The 22,621-nt window shown below is 47.7% G+C and overlaps 1 protein-coding gene across 9 annotated transcripts in view; it reads left to right on the forward strand.

The window, feature by feature from the left end:
- The window catches only part of Adamts13 (ADAM metallopeptidase with thrombospondin type 1 motif, 13), a 39,186-nt gene that overhangs the window by 5,442 nt on the left and 11,123 nt on the right, over nt 1-22,621 (forward strand). For 7 of the 9 annotated variants that reach the window (XM_039106138.2, XM_039106136.2, XM_039106140.2 and 4 more), the window contains 16 exons: nt 894-977; nt 1,206-1,330; nt 1,445-1,591; nt 10,592-10,738; nt 11,151-11,313; nt 12,487-12,591; nt 13,414-13,565; nt 13,667-13,730; nt 15,959-16,085; nt 17,146-17,294; nt 17,648-17,768; nt 18,400-18,480; nt 19,267-19,448; nt 20,300-20,435; nt 20,516-20,645; nt 21,238-21,423. In XM_039106138.2, coding sequence (XP_038962066.1) covers nt 894-977; nt 1,206-1,330; nt 1,445-1,591; nt 10,592-10,738; nt 11,151-11,313; nt 12,487-12,591; nt 13,414-13,565; nt 13,667-13,730; nt 15,959-16,085; nt 17,146-17,294; nt 17,648-17,768; nt 18,400-18,480; nt 19,267-19,448; nt 20,300-20,435; nt 20,516-20,645; nt 21,238-21,423 — 2,099 coding nt within the window. Of the gene's footprint in view, nt 1-893; nt 978-1,205; nt 1,331-1,444; nt 1,592-6,746; nt 6,806-10,591; nt 10,739-11,150; nt 11,314-12,486; nt 12,592-13,413; nt 13,566-13,666; nt 13,731-15,958; nt 16,086-17,145; nt 17,295-17,647; nt 17,769-18,399; nt 18,481-19,266; nt 19,449-20,299; nt 20,436-20,515; nt 20,646-21,237; nt 21,424-22,621 lie in introns of those variants that run through there. The other 2 variants (XM_039106132.2, XM_039106139.2) reach the window with 2 other exon arrangements.

Genomic DNA, 22,621 nt, shown 5'->3' on the forward strand with positions numbered 1-22,621 from the left:
ATATAGGCCCCTGAGGTAATGTTTTCTTAGTGAAAACAGTTCCCTCTGCCAACTGGAAACCATTGTCTTTAACTTTTGGGGTTCTTCCCTTTAATCAATCTTTCTTTCTTTCTTTCTTTCTTTCTTTCTTTCTTTCTTTCTTTTTTTTTCGGAGCTTGGGACCGAACCCAGGGCCTTGTGCTTGCTAGGCAAGCACTCTACCACTGAGCTAAATCCCCAACCCCTTCTTCCCTTTAATTTTAAGTTGTCAAAACTCAGGCTTCCTAAAGTCATTAATATGCATGAGGACAGTGGTTCTCAACCTGTGGGTCATGACTCCTAACACCATTGAAAAATATAGATATTTGCGTTACAATTCACAACAGTAGCAAAATTACAGTTACTAAGTAGCAACAAAAGTACTTTTTTGGTATGGGGGAGGGTCAACACTACATGAGCTGTATTAGAGGGTTGTAGCATTAGGAAAGTTGAGAACCACGGACTTAGGAGGACTAGGCAGCTGGTACCTGAACCAGGATACCTGCTAGCCAGGCAAAGCTTGATTTCCAGAGGCAGGGCATAGATTCAAACTTAGGCCAGCAATCAACTCTGTGTTAGATGGTCTTCCTAAGGCACGAACTAGAAAAAGGCTCAGAGTCTCGTCTGATGGTCTGCAGCCTGCTGCACAGACAAGATTTCAGTTTCCTGCTAGCCCCTAGCACCCATGGGCACTCTCTTCACCACCATTCCCACCACTATGGCTTCTGGACTCACTGTGAACATCTTGTGCTGCCTCTCTCCCTCCTTTCCTCCTTTCCTCCCTCCCTCCTTCCCTCCCTCCCTCCCTCCCTCCGTCTCTTCCTCACTCCCTCCCTCCGTCTCTCCCTCACTCCCTCCCCCGTTGCCCTCTTCAGGGGTCAGAACTGTTGAGAAACCCGTCCCTAGGGGCTCAGCTCCAAGTGCACCTGGTGAAGCTGATCATTCTCTCGGACTCAGAGGTGGGTACAAACCCTAACTCTACTCCCCACACCCTTTCTGGAAGAACTGGTAAGAGGCTGGTAACTGTGGGACTTAGCTGGACTTCTCAGAGTCTCAGTTTCTCCATCTGTGAAGTGGGGTAGCAGTAGAATCGTTGCAGTATGGACCAGCTGAGAGGTACGCTGGCAGCAGTCAGCACCATCCTTGGTCCCACTTCCATAGAAATGGGCTCTTTGGTTGTTCTCTAGAATACTCCGAATATCACGACCAACATCACCTCATCCTTGATGAGTGTCTGCGAGTGGAGCCAGACGATCAATCCCCATGATGACAGGGACCCAAGTCATGCTGACCTGATCATCTATATAACCAGGTATCTGAGGTCTCACCGGAGTGCCACTAGCTTAGGAGGGCTGCACTTCCCAGCTGTCTGCACCAGCAGCGTAGCTGGTGGAGCCATTCATGTGAGTCTTTTTCTCTTATCGAGGTTTGACCTGGAGCTGCCGGATGGTAACCAGCAGGTTCGGGGAGTCACCCAACAGGGTGGTGCCTGCTCTCCTTCCTGGAGTTGCCTTATCACTGAGGACACTGGCTTCGATCTGGGGGTCACCATTGCCCACGAGATTGGACACAGGTATATGACCTTACCAGTTATCTCCAGACTGGTCAGAGAGCTGGTTTGAGCCTAGCTCTCTAGGGTCTAGGATTGTGGCCTAGGCAGGCAGCAAATCTTTGCAGAGACACTCAGGAGCCTATACCCCTTAGCCTAAGTGTCTTGGTAGGGGAAGCTGAGATAGGAGAAATCTGATGCTTCTTGATCACTGAGTGATTAACATGAACTCTTTTTTGCTAGATAAACAGCAATGAGAAAACAATAATTTAAGTTTTAAAAATGTATTTGTATGTGTGAGAGAGAGACAGAGAGACACAGAGAGGCACACAGAGAGAGACAGAGAGAGACAAAGGCAGAGACAGAGAGAGACACAGACAGAGAGATTCACACACAGAGAGACAGACACACACACAGAGACAGACAGACACAGACAGACAGAGAGACAGAGACAGAGAGAGACACAGACAGAAACAGAGAAAGACAGAGACAGAGAGATACACAGAGAGAGACAGACACAGACACAGAGAAAGAGACAGACAGAGAGAAAGACATACAGAAACAGACACACAGAGACAGACAGAGAGAGAGACAGAGACAGAGGGAGAGACAGACACAGAGAGACAGACAGAGACACAAAGAGAGACAGACAGAGACAGACAGAAACAGACACAGAGAGAAACACAGAGAGAGAGAGACAAAGAGAGAGACAGAGAGAGAGACAGAGGGGGACACAGAGAGAGACAGAAAGAGACAGAGAGAGACAGAGAGAGACAGACAGACAGAGAGACAGACAGAGAGACAGACAGACACACACACACACACACACAGAGAGAGAGAGAGAGAGAGAGAGAGAGAGAGACGTGTAGAGGTCAGACCAACTTTGCAGAGTTGGTTCTCATCTTTCCATAGGTTCTGGAAATTGAACTCAGATCAAGAGGCTTGTGTAGCAAATGCCTTTACCCATTGAGCCATCGAGAAAATAAGTCTTGTCAGAAATTCCAGTAAAGAGAAAAACCTGACTGAAGATTATCCTATGTCCATGCAGTGTCTTAGTTACTGTTCTATTGCTGTGAAGAGACGCCATAACGAAGGCAACTCTTACAAGAGAAAGCATTTAACTGGGGCCTTGCTTACAGTGTCGGAGGCTTAGTCGATGGCTGTTCCAGCAGGGAGCATGGTGGCACACAGGCACACAGGCGAGCATGGTGCTGGAGCAATAGCTGAGAACTTGATATCCTGACCCACAGGAAGGCCGGCAGAGAGAGGGAGATGCTGGGTCTAGCATAGGCTTTTGAAACCTCAAAGCCCACCTCTAGCCACACACCTACTTCAAAAAAAGCCACATTTCCTAATCTTTCCAAACACTTCATCAGTCAGGGACCTAACATGCAAATAAATGGGGGAGAGTGCTTCCTTATTTAAACTACCACACACCACTTACAGAAATGTCTTTCCAGATTTACTTTTAATTTTGGTCATTAATATGCACACATCAGGTGTGTGTAATACATTGTTTATTATTTTGATTCTATTGTGGGTTTTTCCCCATTTTTATTAATTTGGGTATTTCTTATTTACATTTCAAACGTTATTCCCTTTCCTGGTTTCCTGTCCCTCAGCCCCCTAACCCCTTCCCTTCCATTCCATACAGGTGTTCCCCTCCCAACCCAGCCCCCCATTACTGCCCCCCCAACAATCCTCTACATTGAGGGTTCAACCTTGTCAGGACCAAGGGTTTCCCCTTCCACTGGTGCTCTTACTAGGCTATTCACTGCTACCTATGCAGTTGGAGCCCAGGGTCAGGCCATGTATAGACTTTGGGTAGTGGTTTAGTCCCCGGAAGCTCTGGTTGGTTGGCATTGTTGTTCTTATGGGGTTGCAAGCCCCTTCAGCTCTTTGAATCCTTTCTCTAATTCCTCCAACGGGGGTACCATTCTCAGTTCAGTGGTTTGCTGCTAGCATTCGCCTCTGTATTTGACAAGTTCTGGCTGTATCTCTCAGAAGAGATCTATATCCAGTTCCTGTCAGGCTGCACTTCTTAGCTTCATCCATCTTATCTAGTTTGGTGGCTGTATATGTATGGGCCACATGTGGGGCTGGCTCTGAATGACTGTTCCTTCAGTTTCTACTCTAAACTTTGCCCCCCTATCCCGTCCTATGGATATTTTTGTTCCCCTTTTAAAGAAGGAGTATAGCATCCGAATTTTGGTCATCCTTCTTGAGTTTCATGGTGGTCCATACATTGCATCTTGGGTAATTTGAGCATTTGGACTAATATCCACTTATCAATGAGTGCATACCATGTATGTTTTTCTTTGATTGGGTTACCTCATTCAGGACGATATTTTCTAGTTCCATTTGCTTATGAATTTCATGAAGGCGTTGTTTTTGATAGCTGAGTAATATTCCATTGTGTAGATATACCACATTTTCTGTATCCATTCCTCTGTTAAAGGGCATCTGGGTTCTTTCCAGCTATTATAAATGGCTATTATAAATAAGGCTGCTATGAACATAGTGGAGCATGTGTCTTTGTTGTATGTTGGGGCATCTTTTGAGTATATGCCCAAGAGAGGAATAGCTGGGTCCTTAGGTAGTGGAATGTCCAATTTTCTGAGGAACCTCCAGACTGATTTCCAGAATGGTTGTACCAGTCTGCAATCCCACCAACAATGGAGGAGTGTCCCTCTTTCTCCACATCCTCACCAGCATCTGCTGTCACCTGAGTTTTTGATCTTAGTCATTCTCACTGGTGTGAGGTGAAATCTCAGGGTTGTTTTGATTTGCATTTCCCTGATGACTAAGGATGTTGAACATTTCTTTAGGTGTTTCTCAGCCATTCGGCATTCCTCAGCTGTGAATTCCTTGTTTAGCTCTGTACCCCATTTTTAATAGGGTTATTTGGCTCTCTGGAGTCTAACTTCTTGAGTTCTTTGTATATTTTGGATATAAGCCCTCTATCAGTTGTAGGATTGGTAAAGATCTTTTCCCAATCTGTTGGTTGCCATTTTGTCCTAATGACAGTGTCCTTTGCCTTACAGAAGCTTTTCAGTTTTCTGAGATCCCATTTGTTGATCTTAGAGTATAAGCCATTGGTGTTTTGTTCAGGAAATTTTCCTCAGTGCCCATGTGTTCGAGATTCTTCCGCATCTTTTCTCCTATGAGTTTGAGTGTATCTGGTTTGATGTGGAGGTCCTTGATCCACTAGGACTTAAGCTTTGTACAGGGTGATAAGAATGGATCGATCTGCATTCTTCTACATGCTGACCTCCAGTTGAACCAGCACCATTTGCTGAAAATGCTATCTTTTTTCCATTGGATGTTTTTGGCTCCTTTGTCAAAAATCAAGTGACCATAGGTGTGTGGGTTCATTTCTGGGACTTCAATTCTATTCCACTGGTGTATCTGTCTGTCTCTGTACCAATACCATACAGTTTTTATCACTATTGCTCTGTAATACTGCTTGAGTTCAGGGATGGTGATTCCCCCAGAAGTCCTTTTATTGTTGAGGACAGTTTTAGCTATCCTGGTTTTTTTGTTATTCCAAATGAATTTGCAAATTGTTCTTTCTAACTCTATGAAGAATTGAATTGGAATTTTGATGGGGTTTGCATTGAATCTGTAGAACGCTTTTGGTAAAATGGCCAATTTTACTATATTAATCCTGTCATTCCATGAGCCTGGGATCTTTCCATCTTCTGAGATCTTCCTCAATTTCTTTCTTAGAGACTTGAAGTTCTTATCATACAGATCTTTCACTTGCTTGGTTAGAGTCACACTGAGGTATTTTATATTATTTGGGACTATTGTGAAGGGTGTTGTTTCCCTAATTTCTTTCTCGGCTTGTTTCTCTTTTGTGTAGAGGAAGGCTACTTATTGATTTGAGTTAATTTTATACCCAGCCACTTTGCTGAAGTTGTTTATCAGGCTTAGTAGTTCTCTAGTGGAACTTTTGGGGTCACTTATGTATACTATCATATCATCTGCAAATAGTGATATATTGACTTCTTCCTTTCCAATTTGTATCCCTTTGATCTCCTTTCACTGTCTGATTGCTCTGGCTAGGACTTTGAGAACTATATTGAATAAATAGGAAGAGAGTGGGCAGCCTTGTCTAGTCCCTGATTTTAATGGGATCGCTTCAAGTTTCTCTCCACTTAGTTTACTGTTAACTACTGGTTTGCTGTATATGGCTTTTACTTTGTTTACTTATGAACCTTGAATTCCTGTTCTTTCCAGGACTTTTATCATGAAGGGGTGTTGAATTGTGTCAAATGCTTTCTCAGCATCTAATGAAATGATCATGTGGTTTTTATCTTTGAGTTTGTTTATATAGTAGATTACATTGATAGTTTTCTGTTTATTAAACCATCCCTGCATCCCTGGGATGAAGCCTGCTTGATCATAATGGATGATCATTTTGACGTGTTCTTGGATTCAGTTTGCAAGAATTTTTTGAGTATTTTTGCGTCAATATTCATAAGGGAATTTGGTCTGAAGTTCTCTTTCTTTGTTGGGTCTTTGTGTCATTTGGATATAAGAGTAATTGTGGCTTCATAGAAGGAATTCAGTAGTGCTCCATCTGTTTAAATTTTGTGGAATAGTTTGGATAGTATTGGTATGAGGTCTTCTATGAAGGTCTGGTAGAATTCTGCATTAAACCCGTCTGGTCCTGGGTTCTTTTTGGCTGGGAGACTTTTAATAACTGCTTCTATTTCTTTAGGAGCTATGGGGTTGTTTAGATGGTTTATCTGTTCCTGATTTAACTTTGGTACCTGGTATTTGTCTAGAAAATTGTCCATTTCCTCCAGATTTTCAAGTTTTGTTGAATATAGGCTTTTGTAGTAGGATCTCATGATTTTTTTTTAATTTCCTCAGATTCTGTTGTTATACCTCCCTTTTCATTCCGATTTTGTTAATTTGGACACACTCTCTGTGCCCTCTGGTTAGTCTGGCTAAGGGTATATCTATCTTGTTGATTTTCTCAAAGAAACAGATTTTGGTTCTGTTGATTCTTTGTATAGTCCTTTTTGTTTCTACTTGGTTGATTTCAGCTCTGAGTTTGATTATTTCCTGCCTTCTACTCCTCCTGGGTGTATTTGCTTCTTTTTGTTCTAGAGCTTTTAGGTGTGCTGTCAAGCTGCTGACATATTCTCTCTCCTGTTTCTTTCTGCAGGCACTCAGAGCTATGAGTTTTCCTCTGAGCACAGCTTTCATTGTGTCCCATAAGTTTGGGTATGTTGTACCTTCATTTTCATTAAAGTCTAAGAAGTCTTTAATTTCTTTCTTATTTCTTCCTTGACCAAGTTATCATTGAGTAGAGCATTGTTCACCTTCCATGTATATGTGGGCGTTCTTTCCTTGTTGTTATTGAAGACCAGCTTTAGCCCGTAGTGGTCTGATAGGACACATGGGATTCTTTCTACCTTTCTGTATCTGTTGGGGTCTGTTTTTTGGCTGATTATATGGTCAGTTTTGGAGAAGGTTCCATGAGGTGCAGAGATGAAGGTATATCCTTTTGTTTTAGGATGGAATGTTCTATAAATATCTGTTAAGTCCATTTGATTCATAACTTCTGGTAGTTTCTCTATGTCTCTGTTTACTTTCTAATTCCATGATCTGTCCATTGATGAGAGTGGGGTTTGAAAATCTCCTACTATTATTGTGTGAGGTGCAATGTGCGATTTGAACTTTAGTAAGGTTTCTTTTATGAGTGTAGGTGCCCTTGTATTTGGAGCATAGATATTTAAGATTAAGAGTTCATTTTGGTATGTTTTTCCTTTGATAAATATAAAGTGTTCTTCATTATCTTTTTTGATGACTTTTGGTTGAAAGTTGATTTTATTCGATATTAGAATGGCTACTCCAGCTTGCTTCTTCAGACCATTTGATTGGAAAGTTGTTTTCCAGCCCTTTACTCTGATGTAGTGTCTGTCTTTGTCTCTGAGTTGTGTTTCCTGTAGGCAGCAAAATGCTGGGTCCTCTTTACATATCCAGTCTGTTAATCTGTTTCTTTTTATTGGGGAATTGAGTCCATTGATGTTGAGAGATATTAAGGAATAGTGATTGTTGCTTCCTGTTATTTTCATATTTAGAGGTGGGATTATGTTTGTGTGCTTCTTTTGGTTTTGTTGCAAGGAAATTACTTTCTTGCTTTTTCTAGGGTGTAGTTTCCCTCCTTATGTTGGGCTTTTCCATTTATTATTCTTTGTAGGGCTGGATTTGTAGAAAGATACTGTGTAAATTTGGTTTTGTCATGGAATATCTTGGTTTCTCCCTCCCTATTAATTGGTAGTTTTGCTGGATATGGTAGCCTGGGCTGGCATTTGTGTTCTCTTAGGGTCTGTATGACATCTGTCCAGGATCTTCTGGCTTTCATAGTCTCGGGTGAGAAGTCTGGTGTAATTCTGATAGGTCTGCCTTTATATGTTTGTTACTTGACCTTTTTCCCCTACTGCTTTTCTTTTTTCTTTTTTTTTTTTTTTCGGAGCTGGGGACCGAACCCAGGGCCTTGCGGCTGCTAGGCAAGCACTCTACCACTGAGCTAAATCCCCAAACCCTCCCCTACTGCTTTTAATATTCTTTCTTTGTTTTGTGCATTTGGTGTTTTGACTATTATGTGACGGGAGAAGTTTCTTTTCTGGTCCAATCTATTTGGAGTTCTGTAGCCTTCTTGTATGTTTATGGGCATCTCTTTCTTTTGGCTAGGGAAGTTTTCTTCTATGATTTTGTTGAAGATATTTACTGGTCCTTTGAGCTGGGAATCTTCACTCTTTTCTATACCTATTATCCTTAGGTTTGATCTTCTCATTGTGTCCTGGATTTTCTGTATGTTTTGGGCTAGGAGCTTTTTCTGTTTCACATTATCTTTGATTGTTGTGTCTATGTTTTCTATGGTATCTTCTGCTCCTGAGATTCTCTCTTCTATCTCTTGTATTCTGTTGGTGATGCTCACATCTATGACTCCTGCTCTCTTCCCTAGGTTTTCTATCTCCAGGGTTGTCTCCTTTTGTGCTTTCTTTATCTTTTCTATTTCCATTTTTAACTCCTGGATGGTTTTGTTCATTTCTTTCTCCTGTTTGGTTTTGTTTTCCTGTAGCTCTTTAAGGGATTTTTGTGTTTCCTCTTTAAGGGCTTCTACTTGTTTACGTGTGTTGTCCTGTATTTCCTTAAGGGAGTTATTTATGACCTTCTTAAAGTCCTCCATCATCATGATAAAATGTGATTTTAAATCTAATTCTTGCTTTTCCGGTGTGTTTGGATATCCAGTGTTTGCTTTGGTGGGAGAACTGGGCTCTGATGATGAGAAGTAGTCTTGGTTTCTGTTGCTCGGGTTTCTGTGCTGGCCTCTCACCATCAGGTTGTCTCTGGTGTTAACTTGTCTTGCTTTCTGATGGTGGCTTGACCCTCCTGTTGGCCTGTGTGTCAGCCCTCCTGTAGACCTGTTTTCCTGTTTTCTCTCAGCCAGTTATGGGAACAGAGTGTTCTGCTCTCAAGGGTGTAGTTGCTCCTGGTGGCTGGCTTTCAGCTCTCTGTGAGGGCAGCAACCGGAAGGGTCATGCCCCTACTGCTCTTAGGTCCCTATGTGCAGGGGGCACAGATGGCACTAGGCATTTTCCTCTTGAGTCAGGAATGTGGGCAGAGAGTAGTCTCTTCTGGTTTCATAGGAGTGTCCACACTTCTGAGGGTTTAGCTTCCCCCCCAACCCCCATGGGATTTTGGGTGCAGGGAGCTGTTTGACTGGTTCAGTTCAGATCTGGGTGCAGATCTGGACTGTGGGGCTCCTGCAGCTTGACTCCTATATTCCTGTGTCCAGAGGCACTATGAAGTTTCCTCTTGGGCCAGGGATGTGGGCAAAGGTGGTTAGAAGTGGCAGTCTCTCCTGCAATCTCAGGATTGCCTGCACTTCTGGGTGTTCAGCTCTCTCTCCCATGGGATTTGAGAGCAGGGAGCTGTGGGCCGGAATCAGAGAAACCCTTTATTGTGATTTTTAAGACAGCATCTCACAGGTCACTTAGCCATCTGTCAAATGCTGGGTAGGATTATAGGTGTGTGTCACCAGCACACATAACTCTTGTCTTTTAATATATAATATATCCCACATACTTCTCAGCTCACAGATCTCTTGTGTTTTGCATTTGTTTGTTTTAGACATACAACAACTTAATCCCCCAGGTCAGATCGTTATAGTGTTTCTGAGTCCTTGCTTCTGCACGTAGTGTGTATTCTTGTTGGCAAATCTTTTTTCCTGTGTATTATCATTTTTTCTAGAGTGATGTATTTCTTTTCCTTTTGATTTTTAGTTGTTTTAGTTATTGTTTTTAGGAAAATAATATCAAATTGTTATAAAATATCAAATGATAATAGCAAAAGTTTCGCAGAGCATAAAAGTTCCCCCCTGGTAGCCTTCCAACTCTGCACTGGTATAGGCTCCCAGAGGTGGAAGCTCTCCAGACTTTCCCAAGGATCTGGCCCCAGCAGCTCTTGCACTGCCTCACCTCCCACCCCCTCAACCTCTTAGGCTCTTCAGGCTGTTCTCATGAAGTGTGGGGATGATATTCAGGCCTTGCCTCAAAGAAAGAAAAAAAACTATTCCCTGGGAACAAAAAGGAAGACGGCAATATCTTCTCAGTCTTTTCAACCACAAGGCAGCCGCAGTGTGGATAGATTTTCCCAAACCCAATCATATCCAGGTCATCAGCCACCAGAACGGTAACCTGTTGACCCCCCGGGCCTGTACCTGGCTCCCAGTTCCCACTTCTACCCCCTCAGACTTGTACCAATGGAATTAGGTCAGTTGGTCTACCATCAAAGATTTTGCTATTTATTAGAAAATGAAGAAAGAGCCACCCTGCCCAATCAACTCTCCTTTTTTCCTCACATAGGTGGGAAACTGAGGCAGGGCCTCCAGGACCCCTGCTGGACTGGCTTAGCTAGTAGCAGCATCCAGGTCCGGGGGGACACAAAGGAGGCCCTGGCCCAGCCCCAGCTGGCTACTCTCAGACTTTCTTCTGCCCACAGCTTTGGGCTGGACCATGATGGTGCTCCAGGCAGTGGCAGCACCTGCGAGGCCCGTGGCCATGTGATGGCATCTGACGGCGCAGTGCCTGCTGGAGGGGCCCTGGAGTGGTCCACCTGCAGCCAAAGGCAGCTGCAGCACCTGCTCAGGTACAGCCTCCACCTAGACAGGGTGGACTGTCGCTCTCACCTTGCCCAGCTGACTTCATCTCATTCACTCTTGGCTATTACTTCCTGTCCCCAACCCCACTCTGTTCCCCCACCATTCCTCTACCCCCTCCAATCCCTCCTCTGCCATTCTTCCCCATGCTTCTATCCCATCTCACGTCTGGGCCCACCCCTCAGTTGCCCCTTGTTCTCTACCTCCCCTGCTCCCTCCTTCCACCCTTCCATGACAGACAGACCTCTCCTTCTCCTCCATCCCCCTTCCGGCCCTCAACCTGCTCCCTTCTACACTCTGCTGGGCCTCTACCCAGCTAACAGCCCCAGCCCCACATCTGCTACTTTATGCTGACCCCACTGGTGTCCACTCAGGCCTTGAGCTCTGCCTGATCTGTCATAGCACAGGGCAAATGCACTGCCTCTGGGACCCGCCCGGGCTGCAGTCAGGACTCACATGGCACCAGCTGGTGGCACAGCCTGGCCTCTTCTACAGTGCAGATGACCAGTGCCGTGTGGCTTTCGGCGCCGGGGCTGTCGCCTGCACCTTCTCCAGGGAGGGTCTGGTGAGTCCGTCTGTCCATAACACCCAGTCTCACTCCACCCAGCTCACTTCTTCTTAGCACACTGATCTCCACCCGCGCCAGGCGTCAGGTACTGGTGAGGACCAGTCCCGGGCTCACTTGTTCCATGTTCACAGTTCGTCAGTTATGTGCCTGATCTTGTCTAAGGCCTGAGTTTACTTTATTGTTAGGTAAGAGCTGTGCGTGCGTGTGTGAGTGCCACAGTACACTTTCGGAGATGAGAAGACAACTCCATTGATTGGTGTCTTTCCTTTCCTCTTGGGTTCTGGGGGTTGCATCATCATCATTTTTACCCACTCCACCTACCCTCCTCTTGGACGTATTGGACTTTTGTAAGAACTAAAGTTCTCATACTTTTTGTTTGGCTTTGTCTTAAAGATGATGTCGTTGTTCCTAGTTCAAAGGCATTTAACCTGGGGGCATAGGCTCGGCATAAACAGCTTCTAAATTCAGAGGCCTCCGGGCTCCACACGGAGTAGCAATGTGGCTCACAATACTTGTAGATGCAGAGGCCAGAGTTTCCCAGAGCAGGCTTCCCCCTTTCCTCTTTGCCCAGACAAGTCCCTTTCTTCTTCCAGAGAAGCATTAAGAACTATGTTTAGGGGCCAGGCAGAAGCATTAAGAACTATGTTTAGGGCCGGGCATGTAGTTTAGTTGGTGGTAAAGTGTTTGCTTCACTGGCATAGTCAAAGCCCCAAATCTGGGCATGGTGGCACATATATGTAATCCCAGAATTCTAGAGGTGGAGGCAAGGGAAGGAGGCAGGGAGGAGGCAGAAGTCAAGGCCATTCTTGGCTGTGTAGGGAGTTCAAGGTCAGCCTGGGCTATATTTAAAAAGTTACATTTAGTAGTTTTGTAAGATAAATCTCTGAATTATCATGTTTATTGACCTATGTTGGAATGTGTGTCTTTTATTTAACAGTTTATCTTTCTCTCCTGATTTTAATCATTAAGACATTTTCATGATCCCTAGAAGCATGCCAGCCCTGGCAAGTTCCCGTCCTTGCTCCTAATGGACAAGTCAATCAGCTGTGTGGTTTGTTTTTTTTTTTTTTTTTTCTTTCCCAGGCCACTCATCTGAGCAGGGCATTGACTCATCAGGAAGGGACACTAAGCAGGCAGCCTCTTAGTGGGCCTCGTTTCCATCTCTCTTAGGATGTATGCCAGGCTCTGTCCTGTCACACAGACCCCCTGGACCAAAGCAGCTGCAGCCGCCTCCTTGTTCCTCTCCTGGACGGGACAGAATGTGGTGTAGAGAAGGTTGGAGCAGTGGGAGGGATGAAGCTGGTCAGGGGTGGGGAGTCTGTGTGTAGGGGAGAGCGGACGGGGTGGGTGAGTATGGGACTGGGGAAAGAGCACCCTAATTCTCTGCCTGCACTCTCCATGTTTTTCCTCAGTGGGGTCTTACAGAACTCCCACTCCAGGGCCCAGTTCCACTTCTCATCCACTCCCTCCTCCAGCCCTCTATCATACACAGAGAAGAGTGTGTTGAGTGACGGCAAGTTCCAAGCATCCCCACTCAGATCACTCTTGCTCTCACTGCCTGCACCACTCCCTAGCGTTAATTTTCCCTTTTCACTGAGTACTTGGCAGCCTGATGTCTCCCCTTTAGCATTTCTCCCAAACAGAATAAGGTATGTGATTGTGCCCCATGTCCCTCTGTGCCCTGTGCCCCTCTGTAGAGGGTACCTGTGTTTGAGGTCTCTGTATGCTTTGGGAGATCTCTATGTCTATTGAAAGACCCTGTATGTGGTCCTTATGTACTGGTGGTCTCTGTGTTAGGAATTCTAATGAGGGCTATGGTCCCTTGTGTATGGCTACAGCAAGTCCAGTGCTGTAAATGAGTTGGCTTTAGTTGGCTTGACCTTCTGTGACAAAACACCACAGGCAGAGTAATTTGTCAACAACAGAAATTAATTTCTCATGATTCTAAAGCTGGAAATCCAAGAAAGTCTCTATGTATGACAGGAAACTACGACCTGGAGAGTTCCTCGGTGTGTTAGGTCCCTGGGTTTGCTGGCTGCATCCTATGTGTGGTGGGTCCCTGTGGGAAAGGGGACAGAGCTATGTTCTACTTTGCAGTGGTGCTCTAAGGCTCGCTGTCGCTCCCTAGCTGAGCTGGCTCCTGTGGCTGTGGTACATGGACACTGGTCTAGCTGGGGCCCCCACAGTCCTTGCTCTCGATCCTGTGGAGGAGGTGTGATCACCAGGAGACGGTGGTGCAACAACCCCAGGTACCTACAAAAGGTTTCCCTTCGAGGAGGGTGGTTGCATCCCACACTGTGGAAGCAGCCGTGGTCACTTCTCATGTCCTTTGTTCTGTGGGCATTTCCAGGCCTGCATTTGGGGGACGTGCATGTGTGGGCGAGGACCTCCAGGCTAAGATGTGCAACACGCAGGTAGGCTGCTCTTCTAGCTCAGAGGGTGGATGAGAGTTAGCCAGCAAAACAGCTGACCCACGGGCTCATGCCTCCCTTTTGAGGGACACGGTGGTTAGCAAAGACACCATGTGAATGCTTTCCTCTTAGAGTATCTCACCTTTGAGATGACATCTCTGTGATGAGAACTGGGGTCCCGGGAGTGCACAGTGAGAAGCGTTTCGTTTAGACACTGATGTGAAATGCCTCTGGTTTAGTCAACCATTTCAAAGTGCACAGTACAGGGGCACTGAATACACAAGGGGTGCTGTGCAAACATTGCCTTTCTCTGGTTCCAAACACTTCCTTCCCCTAGAGGAACACCCTACACCAATAAGCGGCCTCCCCTTCCCACTCAGCAGCTCCGATCTGCTTTCTGTCCCTTGCGTCTGCTTGTTCTGAGCCTCTCATTTAAACACCATCTTACCAGAGCCAGCTTTGCTAGAGCATGACATTCTCGAGTGTCGTCTGCGTTTCACCATGAGTCAGTCCATCGCTCCATTTGACGCTAAACAACAGTCCATGGCACGGATGGCGCTTCTGGGTTTTTTTTTTTTTTTTTCATCTTTTCCGTTGTTTTCGTCATTTGTTCATTTTGGCTACAGCAAGTCCAGTGCTGTAAATGAGTTGACTTTAGTTGGCTTGACCTTCTGTGACAAAACACCACAGGCAGAGTAACTTGTCAACAACAGAAATTCATTCTTCACAATTCTAGAATCTGGAAGTCCAAGAAAGGCGCTGGCCAACTTGGCGTCCACTTCCCGATGATCCCTGTTGCCCCATCCTACAGAAGTCCAGAATGCATGGTTCTCACATGGTGGGGGGACAAAAGGGACAGAAGTTCTGCTTCAGAGGCCTCCAGCCCTTTTATAAAAGTCCAGTCCTAATTATGTAGGTGGACTCCCTGAGACCTATCACCTCTCCAGGCCACAGCTCTTGGTACTAAGCTCATCGTGGATTTTGGAAAACCACGATAAGACCTAAAAGTAAAAGTTGAATAGAAACTCTATGCTTAACTTTTTTTTACTCCTTTTAAAAAGCCACATTTTGGGGGCTGGGGATTTAGCTCAGTGGTAGAGCGCTTGCCTAGGAAGCGCAAGGCCCTGGGTTCGGTCCCCAGCCCCGAAAAAAAGAATAAAGAAGAAAAAAGAAAAAAAAAGCCACATTTAACTTTTTCAAATGTGTTCATGTATGTATGTCTCTCTGTGTGTATACTCACTTGTGTGTGTGTGGGGGGGGGTTCCTTTGAAGGCCATAAAAGGGTGTGGGATCACCTGGAGTTACAGGTAAGTCCCTTGACATGGGTGCTGGCTCACGACTGAACCTGAGTTCTCCACAAGAGCAGTAAGGGCTTCTAGCTGCTGAGCCATCATCTCTAAGCCCCTCCCTGTTTTTTCGAGATGGGTTCCCACCCACTCGAGCTGGGACTCGCTGTAGATCAGGCTGGCCTTGAACACACAGAGAGCCACTTGCCAGCGCATCCCAAGTCCTGGCATTAAAGGGCTGTACCACCGCATCTCCCTTTACACAGCCTATTTCTCTTTACGCTGGGGCCATTTTACCATTTCGTATTCTTGTCATCAGTGTATGGGGATTCCAGTGTCTCTGTGTTCTCTCCTACACGTGTGAGTTTGTCCTAGTTGGCATGAGGTAGAATGATTTTTTCTGTTCTATTCCAACTTATTCTGTGTTTCAGATGACTGCCGGCCACCAGAGAATTCAACATGTGGGATTCCCACTTTGCCTTACTCTTTGCCCTTTTCTGCTAAATGCCCAAGGCCTCTCAGACCTTGAGAGAAGGGAGCTGTGGTTGCCATCTCTCGCCCTGAGCTCAACCCCAAGCTTCTCCTTCCCAGTGCAGTCAGGCAGTGCAGTGCCTCTGCAGATCCTCATCTCCTGCCCTGGACGTACCTAGGAAACAAATACACAGTTCTCCCTCATTTCCTCAGGTTCAGGTCTTGGAACCAGAGACCCCAAGTGCCACCCTGTATCCTGTTTTTCTCGTCCTGCTGCTGTTGTGTCCTTAGCAGATTATCCCAATTTCCCCATGCACAGAGAAAGGCAGAACTGGTCACCTACAGACTACTGAGCAGAGATAAGCCACAGCCTGGGGCTGAGTTACTCGTCTCTTGACTGCATACAGGGTGCATGCTGTCTCCCATTGGCCAGGACCCCACCTGTATAACCTGTTTTCTGCCTCCCCTGGCCAGGCTTGTGAGAAGACTCAGCTGGAGTTCATGTCAGAGCAGTGTGCCCAGACAGACAGACATCCACTGCAACTTTCCCAAGGCAGTGCCTCCTTCTACCACTGGGATGCTGCTGTGCAGTATAGTCAAGGTGAGCTGTATGGTCTGGGAGAGCAAGGCCCTGGAGGCTCTCCCAAGCAGAGCTCTTCAGGTTACCCAGCGCTGTTGTCTTGCTGCTGAGATGAAAGATAAAATACCCCAACAAGTCAACTTCAGGAAGGAAGGATTTACTCTGAATCAGGGTTCCAGGGTACAATCCACTGTGGCAGGGAAGTTATAGCAGCAGGAGACAGAGGGAGCTAGTCATATTGCACCTGAAGTCAGGAAACAGAAACACAGACAGACAGATACACACACACACACACACACACACACACACAGATGCAGAGACACACAGTGAGACAGTCAGACAGACAGACAATGATATAGGCAGACAGTCAGACATGCACACACATACAGAGACAGAGACACACAGTCAGTCAGTCAGACACAGGCAGACAGACAGACACATACAGAGGGGGTGGCTGCATTCATCTTGCTTTCTCTGTCTTATTCAGTAGTCTTGGACCAGTTCATGAAATGATACTGCCCACTTTTAGGATGGGTTTTCCCTCAGTTATTCTAATCAAAATATTCTCTCAAAGGTAGGACCAGAAACTAACATAATCTAGATAATTTCTTACAGCATATTTAGAGGCTGGTCTTCTAGGTGGTGACTGTAGATCCTGTCAAGTTGAAAATCAGCATTAACCAGCATCGCTCAAATGTTGGCTGCCAGACTTGACTCATGCTCCCACAGGCCACATATTGCTGTCTGTTTTGTTCTGGACTCCTTAGATAATAAGTAGCAAGGTTCTATTTTAGAAGCATCTTCCTCTTGGCTTGCTAGATGGATTTATGGAGCTCCTTCAGGGGAAATGCCCATACAATTCATGAATAATAACCCGGTAGCCATGTTTATGAGACCAGAATATAATATGGCCTTGGAGGAAGAACGTGGCCTGCAGAGTTCGCTGAAGCTGGTAGGACAGCCCACTTGGACCCTATTCGTCAGGGTTACTATAGCAGGTCCCAGAGGAACTTCCTATCTAGGTCACTGGCCTCCTTGTTCATCTTCAAACAGCAGACTTCCTTGCCACTCTGCCTTCCAGGGGATACTCTGTGCAGACACATGTGCTGGGCTGTTGGAGAAAGTTTCATTGTCAGCCGTGGGGACAGTTTCCTCGATGGGACCCGTTGTGTGCCAAATGGTCCTCGGGAGGATGGGACCGTGAGCCTCTGTTTGTTGGGTAGCTGCAGGGTAGGTGTGTGGACAACCCAGGTGTCCCTCTGTCTTTACGAACTCAAGGTTTTTCTGGTCTCGCAGAGGGCTTCTGAGCGGGAGGAAAGGGGAAATGATCTGTGGGGCTAGCTCAGTGCAGCTGCGCTGGGTTCGTTGTTGGCAACAGGATGGAACTTGGAGTCAGCCTATATTACAACCCAAACAGGAAAGTTATCTTGGGAGCACCCTAGGAGTTATACAGATATCAGGAGCTTCAGTGAAGCTACAGATAGTTTTTGTGAATCTGAGAGTCTCACAGCCAGCAGGGCTGTGGTACCAGGGTAACCAGCACCCCAATAACACAGGTTTTTCCAACATCCCTCTTTGCACAGACCTTTGGCTGTGATGGCAAGATGGACTCCCAGCAGGTTTGGGATGCGTGCCAGGTGTGTGGAGGAGACAACAGCACCTGCACTTCCCAAAATGGCTCTTTCACAGCTGGGAGAGCCAGAGGTAGGCCCGCCAGGGGTGCTCAGCAGTCTGCAGGGACCCAGCACCCAAAGCATTAGCCTGGGTTACTCAGGGCATAGCACCCACATGCTGGCTCAGCGCTGGGTACCTCCCAGTGTATTTCAGTTCATTCTTCTCTGACGTCTCAAACTTCAGCAACGCTGCCCCTGCAACCAGGCTTACAGCACCCCATTAAGTCCCTCACCGTAGCTGTGCTGAGGGGGGAGAGAGAGAAGTGGCAGACTCTGAGTGGTTGTCAGGTCACCCCTTCGTTCCCACTCAGGAGTCCCAGCACGAGGAGTCAGTGGACAACAGGGATGCAGCCTTGACTTTGCTCTGTATATATAAAGTAAAAAATCATTTGCCAGTACTGACTTTCGAGCTCAGCAAAGGACTTGGGCCCTGCCTTTCCCGGCTGTGCCTGCAGCTAAGAACTTTGGGTCTGGTCTATGTTCCTGGCCTGGGCACTGTCCTTGCAGGTAGCCCCGTAGTCTGGTCTTGGCCTCTCCCACGATGGGGATCCATTACCACCAATACCTGGCCAGCGACACTGTTCATGTTTGTCCAGCTAGGCTTGTCCTCTTCGGGAGGGGCATAGGGGACCACGCAACCCTCTTGCTCTGCTTGTCCCTAGAGTATGTCACGTTCCTGATAGTCACTCCCAACATGACCAGCGCACACGTCATCAACCACAGGCCTCTCTTCACACACTTGGGTGAGATGACGGAGGATCCTTCCCTGCACCTCCATGTCTTAGTCTTTGAGATGCCTTCACTCTGGTGGGAGGAACCCCAACTCCCCAGACCTCATGAGAGCTGCTACACTCACACCTAAGCTTATCCCAGGGAAAGGGAAGGATGCAGGGTAAAATTATCTGGAAACGAATATGGAAGCTGAGCATGGGGTGGGGGTGGGGTGAGCTTGACAGGCCCAGGCCCCAGGAACCGGTACTTTCCAGCCCCAGGGCATGACAATCCCAGAGGAAGACCATCTCAGGAATCTGGCCTTTTAAAAGACAGAATTTTCACTGGACTCCTTTTGAAAATCCTCACCCGTTAGACTTTTGTCTCAGAAGCTAACCTCTGACCTTAGACCCCATAGAAGAGATTTTGGTCCTGGAGCCTTGCATGAACACATTCAGTGGAAGGCAGAAGTCACAGCCCTCATCGGGTTCTGGAAAGAGGCTCAGAGCCACCACTGTGGGAAAGTCTCCTGGGTGGGTTGTATGTGGCAGATCTGTGCATCCAAAAAGAGGGGTTTGGTTCATGAAGATGCCATCTAACTGAGACACCAGAAGGTCTTTGGGTTCCTTAGGGGTAGGTTTGGAGTCTTGGAGGGAGTTAAGGTCACTTTAGACCCTGTTGGCAGAGAGCCTCCTGCCCCTTGCCTTGCTGTCGTCCCTAAGTCTGACCTGTGAAGAGTGGTCCTGTCCCACTAAATAGGCTTGGCCTGTGAAGAGGGATGGTAACTACTCCATAGTCTGATGGCCCTGTTCTCAAAGCGGTGAGGATCCAGGACCACTACATTGTGTCAGGGAAGAGCAGCATGTCGCCTAACGTCACGTACCCTTCCCTTCTGGAGGACTACCGCGTGGAGTACAGAGTAACTCTCACTGAGGACCAGCTGCCCCGCTTAGAGGAGATTCACATCCGGGGACCTGTCCGGGATGACATTGAGATCCAGGTCATCAATCAGCCAGGCTGGGGGGATGGTCAGCAGGTCTCTCCTGGGGACTCTGGATCTCTGCTTATTTGTGTGCAATTCATTCACTCACTTAGTAGTCCTTGCGGACATCTTGGGGACCTATTACAAGTGGGGCTCTGTGTAAGGTGAAATGCAACAAGAGCCACTCACAGGATTAGTGTATTGTGAGTCAGCCTGAATATGTGCCTGTGTCCAGGGCATGCAGAAGGCCTGGGAGATCTGAACGTCTAAGAGATAGTAGAATTAATACGGGAATCAGGGGACACCTCCAACCAGAAAAGCATGGGGGAGTTGAAGGACTGGCCATGGGCATCCTCTGAAATGAAATGGGGAAGAGGTCACGCAAAGAGCCCCTGTACCAGCTGGCATGAGAGGCCCTTCTGGGGATGGAGGGCAGCTCTTGCTTTTTTGAGAGCAGAGGCACATGAGGCCCTGAAAGATTTCCTGTAGGAATGTCCTCAGAGATGTGGCTCATCTGTGTGTATCCCTATGTGTGCTCTGCTAACCAAAGCTGAAATGGCCAGCGCCTTCACCTTAAATCCTAGCCTGGAGCCTTTCGCTGGACCATTCCCTTCCCTGACGCTAATCCCGACATCCTTGGCTGAAGTCTGTCCCCAGCCTCATCAACACTCCCATAATACCCCACTCCAAACCCACCACGCCCTTGGTACATACCGGCTCTGCCCCACAATTCTCAAAGCTCCCTGACACTCGAGTCCTGTCTGCCCCCTGGAGTCTGGGAACGTGAATGCTCTTGGGACAGATGGTTGTGACAGAGACCCCAGGGTGTGCCCTGTTCGGGACCTGAGCTCTCACCTGTCCGGATATAGGTGTACAGACGATATGGAGGAGAATATGGGGGTCTTACACACCCAGACATCACCTTTACCTACTTCCAACGGAAGCAGCAGGCAGCCTGGGTATGGGCCGCTAAGCGTGGGCCCTGCTCAGTGAGCTGTGGGGCAGGTAAGGCAGGGTGAGGCGTGCCTACCACTCTGCTGGACCCCATGTGGAGGTGGTCGAGTCTTTGCTCTCTGCCCTTTCAGGGCTGCGCTGGGTGACCTACAGCTGCCAGGATCAAGCTCAAAACAAGTGGGTGAGGAACGCCCAGTGCCAAGGGAGCCCGCAGCCACCTGCATGGCAGGAGCCTTGTGTCTCTGCCCCGTGCCCTCCACAGTAAGTACTAAACTGGGTGGTCGCCTGGTTTGCGGAGACTCTCGTGGCCTGGGCAGGCTGAAAAGCATCTTTGTGTGTTATTTTCCAGTTTTAGCTTCAACTCTGTGGGCTGGGCTCTGTCGGTGTCCTCACTCTGTGAGTGAGGCTTGAGACACACACAGTCACAGAGACAGTCTGGGTGTGGTCACATCTGGGTGTCCTGAGGCCTCTCTGAGCTCGGGTTCTCATTGCAAGATGATGGCGACCACCCCACCATGGAGAATGATGGGAGGGCCAGCAGCTGGCTTTCACTGGCTTTTGCCAACTGGGAACAGAATACTGTGAGGACAAGGTTGTCTTGCTGAGTGTGGGACTAGGGAGGTCCCAGCCAGCACTATAAAATACCTGGCCACGGGTTTAGAAGGATGTCAAGGGAGGTTCCAGACTGAGGCTGGTCTTGGAACAGCAGCTTGGGAACCCAGGACCTGGACCAGACCAGAGGAAATGTGTCTTTGGGGTCAGTGAGACAGAGTTGCTCCCCTTCCACCACATCTCCACGAGCCAACTAAAGCCCAGGGTCCCAGGCCTAACCTCCTGTCCCTTTCTTCCTTAGCTGGGTAGCTGACGACTTTGGCCCATGCAGCGTGTCTTGTGGCGGAGGCCTTCGGGAGCGGTCACTGCGCTGTGTAGAGGCCCACAATGGCTTCTTAAAGACGTTGCCGCCAGCCCCATGCAGAGCAGTAGCCCAGCAGCCAGCAGGAGAGGTAGAAAACTGCAACTCCCAGCCCTGCCCCACTGGGTGAGTAGACCAAGGTGGGTTGCAGCAGGGCTCCTTGGCAGGGCTTGTCCCTGCCCCGAGACCCACCCTTTGGGGGCCTTCTCTTGCCGAAGGCTCTCATCAGCTCCATCCTGGTGATAGACAGTGGTGCCTGGACATCAGCCTTCTCGCTATTCGAGGCTCTGGGCTGCTCATCTCCATCACTGAATTTCTAACACCTGGGTGATGTGCGGATGAGGGCCGTGAGGATGGCGTGACGCTGTGAACATAAAGCTCCCATCGTGTGACTGTGACTTAAATATCCTCCATGTCCAAACGGATCTTCACTTCTTGGTCTGCCCGTCACCAATGGGCTGGATCAGCATGGGCCCCTGCCTTTTCTGGCTTCAGGCTTGTTATCTGTGCCACGGGAGAGCCCTAGATCATTGGTGGCCCACCGATGGCCCTGGCCCCTTCCTCTTCTCTCACGAATGGTCAACATTGCCGTCTTATTGTTAAATGTGGAGGTATGATCCCTGCTCAGAACCCTTGACATCGCCGTGCTCTAGGCAGCCATCATGTGTTGATGGCATTCAGTGAACCACGTGCCGCCCCTCAACTGGTACTGTGAATGCACGTGACACCGACACCGTCACCTCGCAACAGGCGTGAAGTGTGTTGTTGACAGGTTTGGGGAGGAGGTCTTCTACCTCTGCTTCTGCAAAGCAGCTGAGTAAGGCTCTGCCTCCCATCCCCTGGCCACAGGTGGAGTGTGTGCTTGGCATGCACGAAGTTGTTTTTTAATCTTTTCTTAACTTGAAATTACATTTGCTTGTTCATTTAGCGTGTATGTGTGTATGCACGCGAGCAAGCCATGGTGCAAGAGTGAAGGTCAGGGGCTGGAGAGATGGCTCAGTGGTTAGGAGTACTGACTGCTCTTCCAGAGGTCCTGAGTTCAAATCCCAGCAGCCACATGGTGTCTCACAACCATCTGTGATGGGTCTGATGCCCTCCTCTGGTGTGTCTGAAGACAGTGACAGTTACTCACATACATACAAAATAAAAGAGTGGAGGTCAGAAGACAATTTACCACAGTCAGTTTTCTCCTTCCCACCCCCGGGATCAGACTGTCAGGGTTGGAAGCAGAAGCCTTTGCTCACTGAGCCGTCTCACTGAGTTCTTGTTGAGGACAACTGAGTTGTGATAAACCAGTGTCTCAGAGAATGCTCCTGAGTTTTAT

This window comes from Rattus norvegicus, chromosome 3 (assembly GCF_036323735.1).
Source record: "Rattus norvegicus strain BN/NHsdMcwi chromosome 3, GRCr8, whole genome shotgun sequence".
NCBI classification, from domain to species: domain Eukaryota; kingdom Metazoa; phylum Chordata; class Mammalia; order Rodentia; family Muridae; genus Rattus; species Rattus norvegicus.